General features: G+C 44.7%; 2 protein-coding genes across 2 annotated transcripts; one reads left to right on the top strand and one right to left on the bottom strand.

Annotated features, from left to right (window-relative positions):
* Nucleotides 1–8,534: 8,534 nt before the first annotated feature.
* npy8ar (neuropeptide Y receptor Y8a) lies at nt 8,535–20,471 on the top strand. Its single transcript, XM_085792630.1, has 4 exons — nt 8,535–8,867; nt 10,215–10,456; nt 19,651–19,797; nt 20,010–20,471. Exons 1-4 carry the CDS (start codon nt 8,559–8,561, stop codon nt 20,458–20,460), a joined length of 1,149 nt encoding a protein of 382 aa, XP_085648756.1. The 5' UTR covers nt 8,535–8,558; the 3' UTR covers nt 20,461–20,471.
* Nucleotides 13,631–15,000, bottom strand: LOC146976859 (uncharacterized). Its single transcript, XM_085794258.1, has 5 exons — nt 14,899–15,000; nt 14,784–14,825; nt 14,449–14,712; nt 13,943–14,351; nt 13,631–13,805 (listed from the first exon to the last, which is right to left on the bottom strand). Exons 1-5 carry the CDS (start codon nt 14,927–14,929, stop codon nt 13,631–13,633), a joined length of 921 nt encoding a protein of 306 aa, XP_085650384.1. The 5' UTR covers nt 14,930–15,000.
* Nucleotides 20,472–21,219: the final 748 nt, after the last annotated feature.

Here is a 21,219-nt window from a genome sequence, read left to right as displayed (position 1 = left end):
TCTCTCTCCTTCCTCTCTTCCTTCCCTCTCTTCCATCTCTCCTCCCTCTTTTTCTCTTTCTCTCTCTTCCATCTCTCTCCTCCCTCTCTTCCCTCCCTCGCTCTCGCTCTCGCTCCTCCCTTCCTCTCTCTCCATCTCTGTCTTTCCTTCATTCCCTCCCTCCCTCTTTCCCTCCATCTCTCTCTTCCCTCCCTCTCCTCCTCTCCTCTCTCCTCTCTCTCTCTCCATCTCTTTCCTCTCCCTCTCTCTCCATCTCTCCCTCTCTCTCTCCTCTCCCCCCCCCTCTCTCCCCTCTCCCTCTCCTCCCTCTCTTCCCTTCCAGCTCCGTCCTCATTGTGTGAAGTTTTTCAGCCTCGAGCTGCTGAGACACTTTAAATCCTGACAGACATTAAAACCTCCAGGACGGTTTCACCCGCCGCTGACCGACCTCTCGGCCCCCCGCGGTCCCACGGAGAGACGTCCTGCCGTCCCTCGGTCCACGCTGAGACAGAGGGACAGAGGGACAGACAGACAGACAGACAGACAGACAGACAGACAGACAGACAGACAGACAGACAGACGGACGCCGTGAGGTCTCAGCGGCCTGAGCTCCTCCTCTGATTCAACACAAAGTGGAACCAGTGTAGTTTAATCCAACAGCAGATTAAACAGCAGCTCCGTCTCCGTCTGACTGCCCCAGTTCCTCCTGCGAAAACACTGGAGTTATTTATATCAGAGCCGCCTCGACACTCACACACACACACACACACACACACACACACACACAACAACAGCACAACAACACAACAACATCACAGTAACACCACAATAACAAAACATCAAACACAACATCATCACCACATTATCACAAAATCTCGACATCATCACAACATCTATGTCATACTATGGCAACAAGCCATTTTAACATTTACTGTAAAAGCCAGACTGGATATGTGTTGCAGATAATTCAGTTTTGCCTTGTCGAAAAGAATATTTCAGATATCCGCAACTACATTCTTCCAAGGACAAATTACGTCACTTTTGCCATTCATGTGTATGGGGTTTGTCATTACAGATATCTACAATTCAGTTGCAGATATCCGCTATGTGAATTATGGATATCTGTAACTGAATTACGACTAGTACTAATTCCAGTTTGAGATATCTACAATTTGATTCTGACTAGTCATAATTCCAGTTCAAGATATCTTTAATTCACCTCAATTACTGTAAAGATATCTACATGTCCCTTTTCAGATATTTTAAATTAAGTTTTGACTAGTCAAAATGACGTTGAAGATATCTCAAACTGGAATTCGTACTAGTCGTAATTCAGTTACAGATATCCGTAATTCACATAGCGGATATCTGCAAGTGAATTGTAGATATCTATAATGACAAACCCCATACACATGAATGGTTAAAGTGACGTCATTTGACCCATAGGAAGAACGTAGTTGTGGATCTAAAATGTTCTTTTTGACAAGAGGCAAAACTGAATTAGAGATATTTTGAATAAAAAGTTCAACTATTCAAAATGTAATTACAACAAGTCAGAAAGACGTTGTTGATATCTACAATGTTAATTCCGGATCAAACTTAGCTTTTAAATGTTAAATCCGCTTGCCGTATCTCTCTCTCTCCTCAGAAGAGAAACCAGGTGAAACATATCACCCGTCTGTGTTTCTTCTCCTCCACCAGGAGACAAACATGGAGCCAGTTTCATCCAACACAACAACATCTTTGTAAAACTGCTGAGTGAGTGTGAGTCCTGACCAGACCCGTGAACCTGAACGCACCATGTGAACTCTGCTCTGGCCTCAGAGCTGCAGCTGTGTCGGTTCAGGTGAGGTCATGTTAGGTCACGTGAGGCTGAGCTATAAAAATGAATAAAACACAAAAAGGTCACCGTCGTCATTGGCAGAAACATGGCAGAGCCCCGGACCCCCCGGGGGCCGCCACCCCCCCCCCCCCCCCCTCCACGTCTACACACATTCATGTCACATCCTGCATCTCAATGACCTCACTGCAAACAGTCAAGTCCGGGAATTTCAGAAAACATGCAGCACGTACGATTCCCTCTGTTACATAAAGGCAACATCCCCTTATATGGGAAAAATAATTCACATTATCTGGTTCTGCTGCAAAAACAAAATGTTCTCCACCGTCCTTGAGAATTAATGCGTCAAACCTGAACTTTAAAGTTCCCCAGTTAGAAATAAACAAAACTCAGTTCAAACAGAGTAAAGGTAGATGTTTGTATTAAAGCTCCTTCAGAATAAAAGTAGATGTTTGTATTAAAGCTCCTTCAGATTAAAAGTAGATGTTTCTATTAAAACTCCTTCAGAATTAAAAAAGATGTTTGTATTAAAGCTCCTTCAGCACAAAAGTAGATGTTTCTATTATAGCTCCTTCAGAATAAAAGTAGATGTTTGTATTAAAGCTCCTTCAGAATAAAAGTAGATGTTTGTATTAAAGCTCCTTCAGAATAAAGGTAAAGGTAGATGTTTGTGTTAAAGCTCCATACAGAATAAAAGTAGATGTTTGTATTAAAGCTCCTTCAGAATAAAAGTAGATGTTTGTATTAAAGCTCCTTCAGAATAAAAAAAGATGTTTGTATTAAAGCTCCTTCAGCACAAAAGTAGATGTTTCTATTAAAGCTCCTTCAGAATAAAGGTAGATGTTTGTATTAAGGCTCCTTCAGAATAAAGGTAGATGTTTGTATTACAGTTTTTTACGATTGAATAAACACTAAAATCTAAAGTTTTGCCCAATTATCAAAACCTTACACTCAAGGAGCAAAACTTGGCCCCAGATTTGCACCACTGTAAGCACAATGAGTCCGCTCACACTTTGTGCAAAACAATACACACCGTGATTTGAAACACTAACACACACGTCTATGCATTAGACACAGAAATATATCAAGATGTCACTTCCTTGCAATTCTAAAACACTGACTGTCAAATTACCACACCTATGAGCCAGTTGATTGAACACTGCCATCAGGTGTGCAAACACAAGATTGCTTAATTGTAGACACACCAATCAGGTTTAAGCACTATAAAAATGCAGCAGGTGAGTTCACCAAGCTTAACCAAAATGGAAGGAAGAGGAAGAGGAAGAGGAAGACCTCAAGCAGGAGTAGGTGAAGCTCAAAGGAGAAGAGGTTCAACTTTAAGCAATGAAATTCGCGCAACTCTTGTGGACCATGTTGTGAACCATGGATTGACGCTCTCAGCAGATTCACCGTGGCATCTGTCATAAGGGCATTCAGACTGGAAATGTGGAAATGTGTTTACAGTTGTGCAAATCCGAGCGATGTTTTGCAAATTCACTGTGTGCTTCACCCATACTACTCTATGCACTTAGAAGCAGAATTTGCCGAAAGTGTTTAAGGTTTTCAACAGCAGAGTGTAACTGGTGCAAACAGAGTTAAGTCATATGCAACGTGTGTGTTTCATATGGTAAAAAAATATGGTTTTGATAAGTTAGTGTATAGTTTTTACAAGAGTGGTTCATTTTGCAAAGGAGTTAAGGTGTTTTGCTAATTGGGTATGTGGTTGTGCTATTTGTGTGTTGGGTTTTGCTAAACAAAACAAAACAATCAAAATTGTGTTTATTCAATCGTAAAAAACTGTAAGGCTCCTTCAGAATAAAAGTAGACGTTTGTAAGCTCCTTCAGAATAAAAGTAGATGTTTGTATTAAAGCTCCTTCAGAATAAAATTAGATGTTTGTATTAAAGTTCCTTCAGAATAAAAGTAGATGTTTGTATTAAAGCTCCTTCAGAATAAAAGTCGATGTTTGTATTAAAGCTCCTTCAGCACAAAAGTAGATGTTTCTATTAAAACTCCTTCAGAATAAAAGTAGATGTTTGTATTAAAGCTCCTTCAGAATAAAAGTAGATGTTTAGCGAACGTTAGTAAATTATAACATCTAACTCCGTCGGCACATGAGGCATTGAGGGAACATTAGTAAATTATTATTATGACATCCATCAACCTGCATATGAGGCGTTTAGGTGGCGTTTGGAAACTTTAACGTTCAACTTAACCTGAGGCGTTAAAGGAACATTGGTTAAAAATAAATAAATAAAAAAGTACTGTGATGCATTTAAGTCATCTAGGCTGTGTGTAGCAGGGGAGCGGGGTGGTGGGTGGTGGGTGGTGGGGGGGGGGTCTTAGTGCCTGAGACCCCCCCAGAGTCTCAGATCTGTCTCCAAACAACAGCGAACGCCTCGTTTTATCACAGCGACGAGAACAAAGAGCTGTGTCTTATCGGTTTAGCTGATGGTAATCCATAACAGATTTATAGCCAATATCTGGAGGCATGAGTCAACAGAGACACACAACCACACACACACACACACACATACACACACACACAGATAGAGAGAGAGAGCGAGAGAGAGGGAAACGCACACAGAGAGGAATATAATCACTACTAATTACCTGAAACTAATAGAGACAATTCGCAGCATGGACAGAAATGATAATCACCTGTAATACATAAAACACACACACATAAACACACATACGCACACACATGCACAGCTCACCTGTGTCACATACGACAACATATCTTCATCTTCATACGTGTTAACAATAATTATGAGCAGTGATTACATAAGACTGTTATATAAGGATGTTTTCTTATGCAAACTATTTTCACACAGACATTTTCAACAGGCGAGAATCTGTGAGCGTTAGGAGACGGAGAGTGTCATCGCAGGCAGGCAGGCAGGCGGATGGTGTGTATGTCTGTGTGTGTATGTGTGTGTAATGTGTGTGTGTGTGTGTGTGCGTGTGTGTGAGTCACCAGCACCTGTGAGTGTGTCATTTTTTGGCAGCCACGGTCCCTCAGGGGCCCGCGGAGGCTTTCAGAGGGACGGAGCTCTGCACAAGTGAACGGGCAGCTGTCAGCTGCTTGTATCGGAGTGTGTGTGTGTGTGTGTGTGTGTGTTAGTGTGTGTGTGTGTGTGTGTGTGTGTGTGTGTGTGTGTGTGTGTGCTGCTATTTCTGAGTGAGGAGTTTGATGAACATTGTAATGAGTGGTTGTATGGGATGGCCCGGCCCGGCGTTAATAAGCAGTATCTTAATTAAACAGTTCACCCGCAGCTGAAAGTGACTTTGCCTCAGGGAGGAGAAGCTGCAGCAGAGACACGGTGTGTGTGTGTGTGTGTGTGTGTGTGTGTGTGTCAATATCTGACTGTGGCTGATTGTTCCTGTGTGCAAAACGTGACACTTTGTATGTTCTCATAATTACATACTTAAGCCGTGTGTGTGTGTGTTTTAATGTAAATGTTTGATGATGAGCTGTTGAAGCTGCTTCGGCTCCGTGATTCAAACAGAGCGATAAAGTTATTTTCTTCACTGTCAATGTCACTGACGACGGTAATAAATAAAGTTGCATTGATTTGGTTTCTCAGATGTCTTGGGGGCGTGGCCTAGAGCAATCTGTTGAGAAATGACACAAAATCAAAAGGTTTAAAGTTTTGACAGTTGAACCTTTGGTTCAGTGTGTTTTCCTCAGGTTCTGTTACTGTTGTTTGTTTTCATTAAAGGGATAGTTCAACATTTTGGCAAATTGGCCCATTGCCATAATCCCTATAGTCATAGCAGTAGGTTCGTTACCTTTAATTGTCGGTGCAAGCTGTTTTTAGAACGGCGGAGCAGAGTCATGAGCTGCTCAGAGCTACGCTACAGAGGCTCATGGGATTTCTTGGTTTCCCTCATCAAACTCATCAAATACACAATCCAACAACTCCACAACGCTCTGGTGGACAAGTTGTGACCTGCACATTCACCACGCTATGAGATAATAACACAACGTTACCAGACAGAGTTGTTTTAGAGGGAAATTCATGCAAAACCGCTGATGCGTGTTGCCTTCAGGGACAGTTTTTCATCAAGCAGTCTCTGTATTTCCCTCTAAAACAACTCTGTGTGGTAACGTTGTGTTATTATCTCATAGCGTGGTGAATGTGCAGGTCACAACTTGTCCACCAGAGCGTTGTGGAGTTGTTGGATTGTATATTTGATGAGTTTGATGAGGGAAACCAAGAAATCCCATGAGCCTCCGTAGCGTAGCTCTGAGCAGCTCACGGCTCTGCTCCGCCGTTCTAAAAATAGCTTTGCCAGAATGTTGAACTATCCCTTTAACAGTGTGCAATGAATCATGGGATACGTTGGACCAAGGCAGATCCAGGAAAAGAAAGATGCATTTGTGGGAGCCTTAGAAATTGGACAACTGAGTTTCAGATTCAGCTTAAAGGGACATTGTGTAACTTCTCCTGTTATCTATTCACGAAAATCGATTATTTGGTTCTTCAGTCTGTTCTTCATTAATCAGTAATCCCCCCATCAACAAACTGAAGTGTTCCTTTCAGCTCTGAATGAGCCGTTCATATCATTCATATCTCCATGGAGCGGGTAAGCTCGGTGCTGCTGCCATGTGGTGTTGCCATGTTTTTACGTTCAGTGGCAGCGTGACGGTAGGTAACCACGGAAACTCAGCGGAGACACCGGAGCTGTCGGCTCAGGTGGAGGTGGCGTCTGTGAAAAGTCACTGTGGTAACGCAGTGAGGAGGAATGGAGCGTTACACTGATGCTGCATTCACCTGCAGTTGGGCAGACGGCCGTCGGTAACAAACCAGATGTCATTTTAGTCACAGAAGTCCAGAGAAAGACGGTAAAACGTGGGTCAGGTGAACAATACCACATTACCATGACAACATATTGTCACGTGTATTGTTTTGCCTCGTGCCGACGGACCACTTGTTTACATAGAGGCTTGTTTATGCCGTTACGTGCAGCAGCTGTCGTCCGTCTGCCATCTGCCCAATTTCACGTGAATGCAGCATGAAAATAATCATATTTTTCATGCTGCATTCACGTGAAATTGGGCAGACGGCAGAGATTTCTACAACCGCAACGCTAGATGGGAGTAATTCCTACACAATGTACCTTTAAAGAAAACACACAGACACAATGAGCTGCAAAACCTCCCAACACAACTTTGTGTTACTGGGGACACAATAAAGTGAGGGACCGGTCTGGGGCCTTTAGTTGTTGTTCTTCTTGACTTTAGAAGTTGTGTAGACAGCTTCCTGTTAGTGGGTCTGACAATAAGCTGAGTTTGTTTGGTATTTGTATGGTATTGACCATACACATCATCACACTTCTGTTGTGTCGTGAGTTTTTGTCAAACTGATGAAGTTGTTTTCTGAATGTTGGAGTCTTTGATGTGTTTTGTGGAGCTGCAGTGAGTTGAGCCCTCGGGGACACCGTACCTGCCTCTTTGAAGCGCAGAGATAATTTCGCCCTGCTCTGTTCACACTTTGACCATTTCATCTATTTACAACTTATTTAAGTAATTTAAAGAATAAAAAAATAAACTTTTCTGGCTGTTGTTTAGTCGTCAACTGTCCCACTGTGAAAACAAACACCTGAACTAACCACATTAACAGTCAAAGGAGATTTCTAGTTGCTCTCTCACATATTAAAACTCACAAAGTGATGATGCAACATCAGGAGCCACCAGTTCAATGTCTCGCTCAAGGACACTTCACACTGTCTGATGCAGATATTCAACTCTCCTGCTGTTTTTTTTATTACAGGCACCTGAACTAACCACAGATGTTCATCTTTTATTTTATTTTTTTATTCAGCTGTAACTTTTTTTTTTTTACCTTGGAAACATTTTAGTTTTTTATTGGAAATGTTGTCAGATAAAGACGGACCGTCCTCCTGTCCTCCCCTGACACCTTATTATCGCCGTCCTCACAGCTGGAGTTGTAGACTAGTAACATCTGGACCAGGACACAGATGTTTGGTTTCACTCGTCATTGAGAGAAAGAAAAGTGTGCTGATATGATATTTTTTCTTTTTTTTTTGAGGATCCACTTTGTCGGTTCTTTTGTGCCTCCGGCCTTTGAGCCGCTGTGTCCACCGACGCAGTGTGAGCCGAGTGTCTTTGAAGTAAACGCTCTCTGGGGCAGGTTTCAGGTTTTATATTGAGGATGCAGCAGCAGCAGACACGACACACACTTCAACAGACCTCCTTTGTGTTGCTGCTGCCGAACTGGTCTGCATCAAGTGCCATTAAAGCCACAGCGGAGCCGGAGCGTGTTCCAGTGATGTGGACGTGAGGACGCAGACAGATCAGTCGTGTTCACTCACCGACCCGACCCTCCCCTTTGTTTCTTTTTTCTTCAGCTTTTGTTCTGTTTTCTGTTTTCTGTCTTTCACAGGAAGAAGCCTGATCCGGCGGGATGCTGACGGCGAAGGAAAAAGAGGGCAGCATCTATATTTGAGTCACTCTTCTCCTCTACTCTCCTCAATCACGGTCCCTGAACGCCTCACAACAACAAGACTCTTGAATCGTGGTTTTTAACCTTGCAGAGTCGTTTCCTCCTCGCCACCGTCTTGTCGTCTCTGCTTCGATCCGACTGTGAACTCTGATTTTAGAAGAAGTTCAGCAGCAGCCTCCGGGCTCTGCTGCTGTTGACCTTTGACCCCGGACTCTCCTCTCCCCCTCCTCCTCCTCTCCTCCTTCTCCTCCTCCTCCAATCCCCATCATGTCCAACGACAGCAGCCTCCTCGGTGTCTGGGAGACCTCCGATTGGGCGCAGACCTCTCAGTGCCCGCCCTCGGTGGGCGGGGCGACTTTCCTGATCGTGGCGTACAGCGCCGTGATAGCCATCGGGTTGCTGGGTAACGCCGGCCTGGTGTTCATCATCGCCCGGCAACAGGAGTTGCGCAACGTCACCAACATCCTGATCGCCAACCTGTCGTGCTCCGACATCCTGATGTGTGTGGTGTGTCTCCCCGTGACCGTCATATACACACTGATGGACCGCTGGGTGCTGGGAGAGGCCCTGTGCAAGGTGACACACACACACAGTGATGTTGACCTTTCATCACTTCACTTTTTTCTTATTTGACAAATAGTTTCATAAAAAGTGAACGAATTGAGTTGTTTTGTGCAACTAAAGTGTTGAAATTCCCTCTGCGTGTTTCTGATATGATGCATTCACAACACCATGAGACTGACCTATCCTTGGATCCAATCAGTTAAAGGGAAACGCCAATATTTTTTTTCGTGTCTTGCCTCACTCCCGAGTCCATGACCAGCAGATAGACACCATCCTTTCGACTGTGCGTGCAGTAACAAGGGAGATAGAGCCGTATCGCCCGTAATTAGCTTAGCTCAAACACGAAGTGTATAGGTAGTGTTAGCCTGCCTCCTACCCGAGCTGAAATCAGCAGTCAGAAGCTGATTTCATTTTAGCTCTAAACTCTGTAAATATATCACTTTATCAACATTTCAAACATTTTTAGGCGAGAAAGTAGCCGTTTAGATCATCAGTGTGTCGTTAATTTGTCTAAATACCAGCTGTTTAGAATTTTGTTTGGACGCTACTCAAGCCAGCCGTTGTGACCAACGCACTTCCGGTTACTTTCACAAAATAAAACACCCGTTTCCCCTTTACATACAGAAAACCATGACGATAGAAATTGTGCTTTTACTTTGAAATAGGAAGCTAACCTACCCTCGATGTAGCTAGCTTGAACCAAAATAAACCGTCTTTGCTTGAACCCTCCGTTTTGACCGATCTCGTCCCGTTACCGGCATTTCACCGCTCAAGATGCCTTACCGGAGAGTTTTGTCAGCTCTGAGACGAAGATCAGCCCGCCGGTTTCCGTTTAGAGTCGCTGAAGAGTTTCTCTGATGACTTTAGGTGGAGGCAGGCTAACACTACCTATACACTTCCATGAAGCAAATATATACTGTATCTTTTGAAATCACTCCGCCCAGCAACCGTGTCTGGAATGTAGTTCCGACTACGCATTTGCCTCTGATCAGTTCGTCCTTTGGTCCTAGTGAACATTTGTGCCAGATATGAAGAAGTTCTTCCCAGGTGTCACTGAGATATCGCGTCTACGAGAATGAATCATAAAAAATCTGAAAAACAATATGGCCGCTTCGGGCTGTTGCTTCTGGGTTTCCAGTTTGTGGAAAATCCTCCTCCAGCTCCAAACACGTCATCGTTTTATCTCTAGATTTATTGAGGTTTTTATAATCAAATCAAGAAACTTATTTAATGACTCAAGTTACTGACATTTATAAATGCAGACTTTTCCACAACCTGGCAACCCAGGAGTTGTTTATGTGCCTGTGTGATCGATCTGTTGTGTCGTTTCAGCTCGTTAACTGTTTCCTTCCTGTCCAGGTGACTCCCTTCGTCCAGTGCATGTCGGTGACCGTCTCCATCTTCTCTCTGGTGCTGATCGCTCTGGAGCGCCACCAGCTGATCCTCCATCCCACCGGCTGGTCGCCCGCAGCCGGCCACTCCTACCTGGCCGTGGGGCTGACGTGGCTGGTGGCCTGCTTCATCTCGCTGCCCTTCCTCTCCTTCAACATCCTCACCAACGACCCCTTCCAGAACATCAGCCTGCCCGCCAACCCCTTCAGGTCAGCTCCCAGATTTCTGCATCATCAACATTTCTTAGTGTTCCTACCTACCTACTTACATAATACCGACCTACCAACTACCTTCCTTTCTACCTAAGTTATCAATTACTACCATCCTACCTATCTACCCTACCTACCTTCCTACTGTCTTAATACTTCCTACCTACCATCCTTCCTACATACCAACCAACTGTTCTACCTACCTTCCTACCATCCTACCTACCGTCCTTCCTTCCTTGACTTATACCTACCTACCGTCTTACCTTCCTTCCTACTGACTTAATACTTCCTACCTACCATCCTTCCTACCTACCAACTGTTCTACCTACCGTCCTTCCTACCTGCCTTCCTACTGACTTAATACTTCCATCCTTCCTACCTACCTACCAACTGTTCTACCTATCTTCCTACCTACCTACCATCCCACCTACCATCCTTCCTACCTACCCACCTACCTACCATCCTTCCTACCTACCTTCCTACCATCCGTTCTACCTACCGTCCTTCCTACCTGCCTTCCTACTGACTTAATACTTCCATCCTTCCTACCTACCTACCAACTGTTCTACCTATCTTCCTACCTACCTACCATCGCACCTACCATCCTTCCTACCTACATCCTTCCTACCTACCTTCCTACCAACCGTTCTACCTACCATCCTTCCTACCTACCTTCCTACTGACTTAATACTTCCTAAACCTACCATCCTTCCTACCTACCTACCAACTGTTCTACCTACCTTCCTACATACCTACCATCCCACCTACCGTCCTTCCTTCCTTGACTTAATACCTTCCTACCTACCTTCTGACTACCGACCTATATACCTACTTACCTACTTACCTACCTACCTACCTACCTACCATCCTTCCTACCTACCTACCTACCTACATAATACCTCCCAACTACTTTCCTTTCTACCTTAAGTTCTCAGTTACTACCATCCTACCTACCTACCTACCTGCCTTCCTTCCTTCCTACTGACTTTATACCTTCCTATCTACCTACCTACTAACAACCTACGTACCTACCTACCATCCTTCCTTCCTTCCTTGACTTAATACCGTCCTACCTTCCTTTCGACTACCAACCTACCTACCTACCTACCTACCTACCATCCTACCTACTTACCGTCCTTCCTACCTACCTGCCTACCTACCGTCAATCCTACCTCCCTTCAGACTAGCGACCTACGTACATATCTACCTACCGTCCTTCCTACCTACCTACGATCCTACCTACTGTCCTTCCTACCTACCTACAATCCTACCTACTGTCCTTCCCACCCACTCACCATCTTACCTACTGTCCTTCCAACCTACCTTTCTTCCTACCTACCTCCCTACCTATCTACCTATTACTTACTACCTACCTACCTTCCTTCCTTCCTACCTACCTACCTCCCTACCTATCTACCTACCAAAAGTCTAATCACTTCTTTTTTGAGTCTGTGTTAATGACTCCGGTAAAAATTAAACTCGTTGGATTCAAAGAGAAGTGAAGAGTAGCTGAGTGGTAATCCACTGTGGATGTCTATTTACACTCAACACTTCAAGGTAATTTCCCTCATTACAAACATCACACACCAACATGAGCATGTGTGTGTTACTAATCACATGTTCAGTGCATCATCTGCCCGATTTAAATCTAAATCCCTCTGGTGCCTTGAAGCACTCGGCTGAAAAACAATTAATTCACGCTTCCTCGTCGTCGCCGTCTACATGCTGAAGATTACACTGGTGTGTTTTTTTGCAACTCACTGAACCATACTGGAAACATTTGCTAGTGTCAAGTCGTGATGCTTTCAAATGCCGTGGGAATATGGAGAGTCTGTAGCTGAACATCTTTTAATTGGCAAAGTTACTGAGCTCTTTCTGGAACTGTTGTATGTATACCTTCGACACATAAGGCTGCTGTTTTCATCTGTCTGTTTGTATGACACCTTTTTGACATTCAGACATATTCATTATGTAAATGTTCCTCACAGCTTCATTTCAGACCTGATGGAGCCGTCGCCGAGGAATGTAAATGTCTTCCAGACACATTTGAAATTCTGTAAAAATCCTCTGCTGTGATTCATTCATTAGTTTAACAGGTTTTTTTTTTCGTTTTTTTTTTTCGTTTTTATGTCATCTTACTTTCATGATTGACAATGGCCTTTTCAGTAGCTAGTGTAGTTAGCGTTTTTGGATAGCTAACATCTCTTATATTATTAGAGCAGTCAATTTTGTTAAAGTTTTTTTTAGTTTTTGTTTCTTTGTGTGGATTTAAAGTTGTGAGTATAGTAGTAGTAGAGGAAAGTGAACAATTTATATTTTCTTATGATAACATAAACAGCTAACAATCCTATTTAGCATTACAAAAATTAGTTAGCGCGGGCGTTTGCGACTGACTGTCAGTCTGAGCTGCAGGGCAATGACTTCACTTTTACAACTTCCTGTTTCTGATTTCAGCTCCTGATTGGTGTTAAAGTCACTCAAAGTAGCACATGTGCCACAGCTTTGTATCTTCCTTAATACAGAACGGAGTCTGTTGTGTTATTTCCGACTCGTCTTGAATGCAGCATCATTCCACCAGCGTTCTGTGAAGAGTCGTCTGAATCTGCCCCTGATTGGGTAAAACTCGCTGCCATCGGTGTTTGAACACATGAGAGTTGAAAGTTCAAACTCTCATGTCAACGGTGTCAGTGACGATCAGACTCACTGAGATCCAATCAGAACCATCGGGACCAGGACCAGCTGAGTGTGTGTCCAGGATGTGGGTGTTTGTGTTGATTGTGGGTGTGCTGCATTATCAGTAAGAGCTGTGATTGGTCCATGACTCTCTCAGGTGTTGTCTACAGTCAACAGGTGGACATGAAGGACACCAAGCAGCAACAGGTGGACTCTGAGGTTCTGGTCCTGGGACCTGGTTTCAGTCAATAAGGGTGAGGACAAAACAGGAAGAAGACTGAGTAGAGCTGGAAGTAACATGATCAGTCAGAGTTCACACCTTCTCACTCTGCAGCTGTTTGTTTCCTTCCTCTCTTTTTATTTAGCACCATCAAACATCAAATCACCCCCCCAACACAAACAGAAAAAAACCTCAAAGAAACACAGTTCAATGATTAACTGATTGTTTATTGAGACAGAGACAGATCTGAGGACAGTGTGTCCACATGATGAGGACAGAACTCAGAACTCATACACAGTGGTGACATCATCATAGTCTTCATCCAATCCCTGAACAGAACGTTCCATCTCCATGGAGACGGCTGCTTTGTCTCTTCTGTCCCTGCTGCAGTAGATGGACAGCATCAGACCAGTGGAGACGAAGAACGGACAGAAGACCAGGAGGTGGACGAAGAGTCTGACCAGAGAGAGAGGAGGAGGAGGAGGAGGAAGAGGAGATGAAGAGGGAATAGAAACAGGAGGAGGAGATGAAGGAGAAGTAGGGGGAGGAATAGGAGCAGGAGGAGATGTAGGAGGAGGAACAGGAACAAGAACAGGAGGAGAAAGATGAGGAGGAGGAGATGAAGGAAGAGGGGGAGATGGAGGAGGATCTGCGGAGACAGGAGCAGAACCTGGTTCAGTGCAGTGATCAGTTTCTCAGCAGGTGAGTTCATATCTTCATAACTATCATAGAAACAGGAAGTGATGTCATTGTCCTGACCTCTGATCCTCAGCCAGCTGCTAGGAGACCTTCCCACACGATCAGCAGTAGAACACGAGTAGAAATCTTCATCAGACCGTTGGACTTTACTGAGCTTCAGTTCTCTGACAGGTTGAGATTCAAGTCTGGTTGCACCTCTGAAGAAATAAGCCTCTACTATCATCCAACGTCTGTCTCTGCAGCGCAGAGTGACATCACTTCCTGTCACCACAGGAAGTGCAGGAATCTCCAGGATCAAATCACCTGAACAACAAAGACCAGAGTCATATACAGACAGAGTTAGAGCTACAGACCAGAGTCATATACAGAGAGTTACAGCTACAGAGTCTGAACCTCTCACCTCTTGTCACTCTGATGTCGACCAAGAGGCTCCTCTGTCCTGAACTGGTTTCACACCAGTAAAATCCAAAGTCTGACTGGGAGAGAGGAGAGATGGAGCAGGAGGAACCATTAAAGACCTCAAATCCTGAACCACACTGATCCACCTGTCCACCTCTGTTCCTCCTCACTGTCCATCCTCCTGTCGGTTGATCATCATCACAGCTCAGAGACACTGAGTCTCCAGTGAAGAACTGCTGACGGTTTGGACGGACATCCAGAGACACTGAGGACAGAGAGAGAGGGAGTCAGTCAGATAGAGAGACACTGACAGACAGTAAGTGTTTCCTCTCTCACCTGCAGAAACAGTCGGTCCAGACAGCAGCAACACACACACACCTGTAACAGGAGGTCAGAGGTCAGTGAAGGTCAGAGGTCAGAGAGTGATGGTATCATGTGTGTGTTCACTCACCCAGCAGCAGAGAGACAGGTTCAGTCTTCATGGCGTCGTGGAAACGACTGACCGTCAGTCTGAGCTGCAGAGCAACGACTTCAGTTTCACGACTTCCTGTTTCTAATCTCAACTCCTGATGTCACCGTGTCTCGGTGGTGAAGAGCCACATATGTAAATTGTACATGGTACAAAAAAAAGACTTTGCCAAAGTAGCATGCATACAACTTCCCAGTGAGCCTCTCTCTCCTTCCTGGTAGATGTAGTAGATGTAACTGTGTCCTACAGCACTGAGGGTTGTCACTCGTTCCTTAGAACATGGAATCAAACCATATTTGTGGATTAAATAGAGCATCACATTTTGAACTAATACAAGAAACAGTCTGTTGTGTTATTTCTGGGATGTCTTGAATGCAGCATCATGAGAGATAAGTAAGAGCTGTGATTGGTCCATGACTCTCAGGTGTTATACCTACAGTCAACAGGTGGACATGAAGGACACCAAGCAGCAACAGGTGGACTCTGAGGTTCTGGTCCTGGGACCTGGTTTCAGTCAGAAATATGAGGGTGAGGACGAAACAGGAAGAAGACTGAGTGGAGGTGGAGGTGACATCATCAGTCAGAGTTCACACCTTCTCACTCTGCAGCTGTTTGTTTCCTTCCTCTCTTTAGCACAATCAAACATCAAATCATGAGCTGCAGAGCAATGACCGGACTTCAGTTTCACCACTTCCTGTTTCTGATCTCAGCTCCTGATGCCACCGTGTCTCGGTGGTGTAGTGCCACATATTATGTAAATTGTACACGGTATTAAAAAAGTCTTTGCAAAAGTTGCACACATGCGACTTCTTTGTGAGCCTCTCTCTTCTTCCTGGTAGTCGTTGTAGATGTAACGGTGTCCTACATTAGTGGTTCTCAACCTTTTCGAGTCGCGACCCCCAATTTAACATGCACTGCAAGGCAAAAGAACAAAGCAAAGTAACAGAGTTTAAATAGATGTGGGTGGTGAGTTGATGCGGTGGTTGTTTCCACACACCCGGGTTGGTTTATGTAACATAAAGGGGACATTTCGGAGCGTGGATGTAAGCCAATCTCCTTCAACCATGCAGGGAAAAGGGGAATGATAGGAAAGGTTTTATAATTTATTAAGACACAATGCCCAGGTCAGCAATGCATGCCAAAAAACATGCCGTTCATTTGTCCCCTCCAGTCACATAAACAAGCACAGCTGCGTGGACACACACAACTCCGGTGACGCCGGTGATGTGTAAATTAGTGTTTCCATTACACTTTTGCGATACACATTTATATCGATACTATCTGAAAAACCACCTCATGATGAAAATGTTTTAGCGATATTTGAGAGGTTTTGCGAAATTAAGGTGTTTCCATACCTGTTCTTTTATTGCAATATTAAGGTTTTTGCACATTTCTAGGGGTAGGCTAATGGAAATGCACCTAATGCTGTTTTTTGTTGTGCAGGAAAAGCCGGGCTGATATTTACGGTGTCGGCCCCAGTGCCATAGGTTGCTCAGGTGGTGGTTCTGGTGGCTGCTGCAGCTGTGGCTAAAACAACAACATGTCTGTTTTTTTCTCTTTTCCCTTACTGTTATAATGTTTAAGTAGCCCAATGTTTAAGTTTAAGTTCTGCGATTTCAGACTGTCAGTCTGTGAACGCGTATGGCCCTATGTGTTATTGATGTGAGGGGCGGTGTAGAGAGGGCTGTGTCTGTATGTGTGAAATGAGGCCGACAGTAACTGGTTTTGAGTAATACAATGCCTGTTTGAGACCAACCGCTCGTCGTCCTTCTAACATCCGGTCGGACGCTATAATTAATTAATTTTGCATATTTATATTTTTCCAAAATGATTTGGCGATTTGGACAGAGTGTGTTGTTCAGACAGAGAAAGGTCTAGAACAAAGTTAATTTTCTCCTGATTTGTCTGAAATTTGCCATTTTAGTGTCAAAATGTTCAGAAGAGTTGTGGAGTCCAATATTTACTTCAGTGACTATGGAGCAAAAGAATCGACCATAATCTGAGCTCACGTTCTTTTCTCCCATTGGAGTCAATAGACTCAAGACCTGCTGCTGTTGCTGGTCTCCTAAAGGGGGCGGAGTCATGGAGAAACCCACGGGACATACACCACGTTTACACCTGCATTAACTTGCGTTTTCAGTGCGTGACAGTTGAGGTTCCTGTCACTATGCCTCTTCACCTTGCCACATTCTGGCATTGTTGGCAGGATCCATGTAGCACTAGGGGTGGGTCCATGGATTCCTAATGTGTGGCACCCTGCGCGGAAGCACGAGGACGAGCTTGTGAAAAGAGGGGGAGAGATGTGACAGTTGAGGTTCCTGTCACTATGCCCCCAATTGATCATGCGCCCTGGCTACTTGGCCAAGGGGATGTCCCTTTCACCAAGTGGCAAGCGCGCATGACTATTACCCAGGAGATGTGGGTTCAATCCCCGCCTGGGCCCTCTTCACCTTGCCACAAGTGATTGGATTGCAATCTGATAGAGCTTGACCACATGAAAGTAAACAAAATAACAAAGTGGCAAGAGTCTCTCTCTGCCCGACGACTACTTTACAGGGAACTCTCAAGCAACCACAAACAGGCAATAAAATCACAAACCATCTTGAAAAGAAGACTACTACATCACACAACAACTACAGACTTTTACTTCACCTCATGGTTGTTTAGATCCCGGACGAGCCCCCAATTGTTACGCCCCAGAATTTCGTTGGCCCAGAGGGGCATAACAATGGACCCAAACAATGACCCAAAAACAACACAACGGCACTAAATTAACTAAAAGAGATTTAATACAAAAATATAAAAGTGATACACACAAACTAAAACAAACAAAAGCCAAATTGGGAGGCAGGCAAGCCCAGCAGTCCCCACACACTGCCCCCCAGCTTTCCAGTGTCAGCTGCAGGGTTCTTAACTGGCCAGCCCAGGTGAACCTTGTTGCCCTGATTGGGACCTGGGTGGAGCTGGACCTGTGAGCTGTACAGGTGTAAACAACGCACCCAAGACCCATTAAGGATGGATTGTGATCCAATCTGCCAAGCCACCTCTGAAGGCGACCACATCTTTTTTTCCTTTTTCAATTTCCCCATGCAAGTAACCTATGTGATCGGATCTGTTATGCCCCAGAACTTCGTTGGCCCAGAGGGGCATAACAATGGACCCAAATAATGACCCAAACACAGCGGCACTAAATTAACTAAAAGAGATTTAATACAAAAACATAAAAGTGATACACACAAACTAAAACAAACAAAAGCGTGAACCTTGTTGCCCTGATTGGGACCTGGGTGGAGCTGGAGCTGTGGGGGAACAAGGAGAGGGAGACACACACACACACAAGGCCGAACCCCTTCCGGCCGTAACAGCACAACACAAAAGAGGTCACACAGTAGCCACTGCTACACAAAATGTTGCCAACTTACACCTAAGCTGCAACCAAATGACCCAACAAACGTACTGTGCAGGTACCACACAAAAAGTCACATAACCAAAGTTACTGTTACTATTTCACACAGAATCCAGACGAAACTAGAGGTAGAGTCAACCCAGAAGAGATTGTGATTATGCTGCTCTGCATCTCTGCTGAAGAGTGACGTTGTGGAGAGTCATCCTGTGATATGGTTAACTATCTAGTCTACAGTGGCTTCCCGGGAGGCTTCTTTAAACGTTGAACTCTGCGAGTGAACAATTGACCAAGGCAAGGTCCACTGCCACACAGAAAACATACCCACACCCAGGTTTCACCACCAAAAATAAGAAAGGCAAAATAACAAAGTGGCAAGAGTCTCTCTCTGCCTGACGACTTCCTTACAGGGAACTCTCAAGCAACCACAAACAGGCAATAAAATCACAAACCATCTTGAAAAGAAGACTACTACATCACACAACAGCTACAGACTTTTACTTCACCTCATGGTTGTTCAGATCCCGGACGAGCCCCCAATTGTTATGCCCCAGAATTTCGTTGGCCCAGAGGGGCATAACAATGGACCCGAACAATGACCCAAAAACAACACAACGGCACTAAATTAACTAAAAGAGATTTAATACAAAAATATAAAAGTGATACACACAAATTAAACAAACAAAAGCCAAATTGGGAGGCAGGCAAGCCCAGCAGTCCCCACGCACTGCCCCCCAGCTTTCCAGTGTCAGCTGCAGGGTTCTTAACTGGCCAGCCCAGGTGAACCTTGTTGCCCTGATTGGGACCTGGGTGGAGCTGGAGCTGTGGGGGAACAAGGAGAGGGAGACACACACACACACACACACACACACACACACACAAGGCCAAACCCCTTCCGGCCGTAACAGGATCTCATTGGAGCTTAATGTGGACACTGGAGATGCATATTAATGCCAGGTGTAAATGCTATCCAATACAATCTGGATACAAGATGCATGTTAATGCCAGGTGTAAATGGGGTGAAACTGACTTGTAGTGGAACATCTTGCTTCTTACTGTGCTTATGTTAATGCTTTCTTTCCAAACTGCCAAGGTGTCGGGTTTATTTAGCCCATCTGCACAAGTTGATGGGATTGTTTCCCCAGGTTTTGTGACTTATGAAACTCTGGCAGACTGTTGTTGATTCACTTACAAACTTATTTTGCTGCTTTAAATAAGGATGGAGGAGGAGGAGGAGGAGGAAAGAATTGCGGATTGAGAGTCTTGTCTCTTCTCTCTCTCTCTCTCTCTCTCTCTCTTTCATCCTCCCTCTGTGTCTTTTCTGGTTTAAGGGACCACTTGATCTGTATGGAGCTGTGGCCCTCAGATAAGCATCGCCTCGCCTACACGACCTCGCTGCTGCTCTTCCAGTACTGCCTGCCTCTTCTGCTGGTTCTGCTCTGCTACCTCCGGATCTTCCTACGCCTGAGACGTCGCAGGTCACGCAGCTTTACTTCCTCTCATTTTCTTAAAAGCTCAGTTTCCTTCACATCACAAGCCTTGTGAATATCCCTAGATACTGTGTTTTTTTTCCCTTTTTTTCAAGGCTATTTTTATTCTATTTATATGTTCCTTTGTTATGGCTCTGCCTGAGGTTTAGTGTGGTATTTCACATGGATTTCCTGACAATGGGCTTCATGCTGTGCTGCAGGGACATGCTGGAGCGCAGCAGGAGGACCCAGGGAGCCCAGCGGATTAACGTCATGCTGTTGGCCATCGTCATCGCCTTCGCTCTCTGCTGGCTGCCGCTGAACGTCTTCAACACGCTGTTCGACTGGCACCACCAGGCGCTGCCCGACTGCCAGCACGACGCCGTCTTCTCCGCCTGCCACCTGACGGCCATGGCCTCCACCTGCATCAACCCCGTGGTGTACGGCTTCCTCAACAGCAACTTCCAGAGGGAGCTGAGGGCCACGCTGCAGCGGTGCCAGTGCGGCAACCGGGCGGCGGAGAGCTACGAGAGCTTCCCGCTGTCCACCGTGGGCAGCGAGGGCATGACCAAAGCCACCTCGCTCAACAGGATGGGCTCGGTGTGCGCTCCCTCGCCCAGACCCGAGTTCAGCTCAGCGTTACCTGCAAAAACAATACCTGTTAACACCTAATGACCAGCAACGGAAAAACAAACACTTCACAAACAGCTGTCTGAGATCTCAGAGCGAGTAAAACACAACTTTACTTTCATTTCCGTAACTTTTCTGACGGCTCATTTCACTCAGGCTGACGGTTCACGGAGAGGACGAGGACGTTGATGAGGATATGCATTGACGAGGACTTTGGCTGATGTAGCTTCAAGCCCAGAATATGAGAAGCAAAACCCAGTGAATGGACCTGGATACGAATGGAGGACAAAGACTTAACACAAGAGCCGATCAGGATTGACTGTTTGCTAAGCTCCGCCCATTGTTTTAAAAAAATGTAGGCTAGTTTGTTTTTTGTCCCTAAACTTAAAGCACCTGAATGTGACAAACTGAAAGTGAGAATGTGTTGGAGTATAAACATGTCCGGGTGTAAAAAAAAAAGTAAAAAAAAAAGCAGTGTATGTTAGCTTTAACTGATATTAGCATAGGAAGTTACCTTTAGGTTTAAATGGTGGTAACGATATGGCTTGGAAGCAAAACTGGGTTAGTAAAATGGATGGTAATTGCTTTGTTTACTAACATTTGTAACTTATGTAAAAGTAAATTAAAGGGACAACAAGGAGTTTTCTCCGTCGGCAGAACGAAAAATTCCACGACAATAAAAAAGTCTCATATTAATGCGGATGAATCTACGTTACCCACACTTGTTAATGGGTCCATTTTCAATAAATATATCGTTTTGTCTCTATCGTTATTTTGTTATTATTAGTGGTGGTGGAAATG

The sequence above is a fragment of the Trachurus japonicus genome, chromosome 12, assembly GCF_045865225.1.
Source record: "Trachurus japonicus isolate A0001 chromosome 12, Traja_1.0".
In the NCBI taxonomy this organism is placed as follows: Eukaryota; Metazoa; Chordata; class Actinopteri; order Carangiformes; family Carangidae; genus Trachurus; species Trachurus japonicus.
This window is presented reverse-complemented; position numbering and strand designations above follow the sequence as displayed.

What these genes read in the sequence shown, in the direction of transcription:
- LOC146976859 (XM_085794258.1), bottom strand. Translation starts at nt 14,929, where the DNA reads ATGAAGACTGAACCTGTCTCTCTGCTGCTGG. An exon ending in ACCTGTCTCTCTGCTGCTGG is followed by an intron (nt 14,826 to 14,898) that starts GTGAGTGAACAC and finishes CTCCTGTTACAG; the next exon opens with GTGTGTGTGTGTTGCTGCTG. An exon ending in CTCCTCATCTTTCTCCTCCT is followed by an intron (nt 13,806 to 13,942) that starts GTTCTTGTTCCT and finishes CTCTCTGGTCAG; the next exon opens with ACTCTTCGTCCACCTCCTGG.
- npy8ar (XM_085792630.1), top strand. Translation starts at nt 8,559, where the DNA reads ATGTCCAACGACAGCAGCCTCCTCGGTGTCTGGGAGACCTCCGATTGG. An exon ending in TGGGAGAGGCCCTGTGCAAG is followed by an intron (nt 8,868 to 10,214) that starts GTGACACACACA and finishes CTTCCTGTCCAG; the next exon opens with GTGACTCCCTTCGTCCAGTG. An exon ending in CTGCCCGCCAACCCCTTCAG is followed by an intron (nt 10,457 to 19,650) that starts GTCAGCTCCCAG and finishes TTCTGGTTTAAG; the next exon opens with GGACCACTTGATCTGTATGG.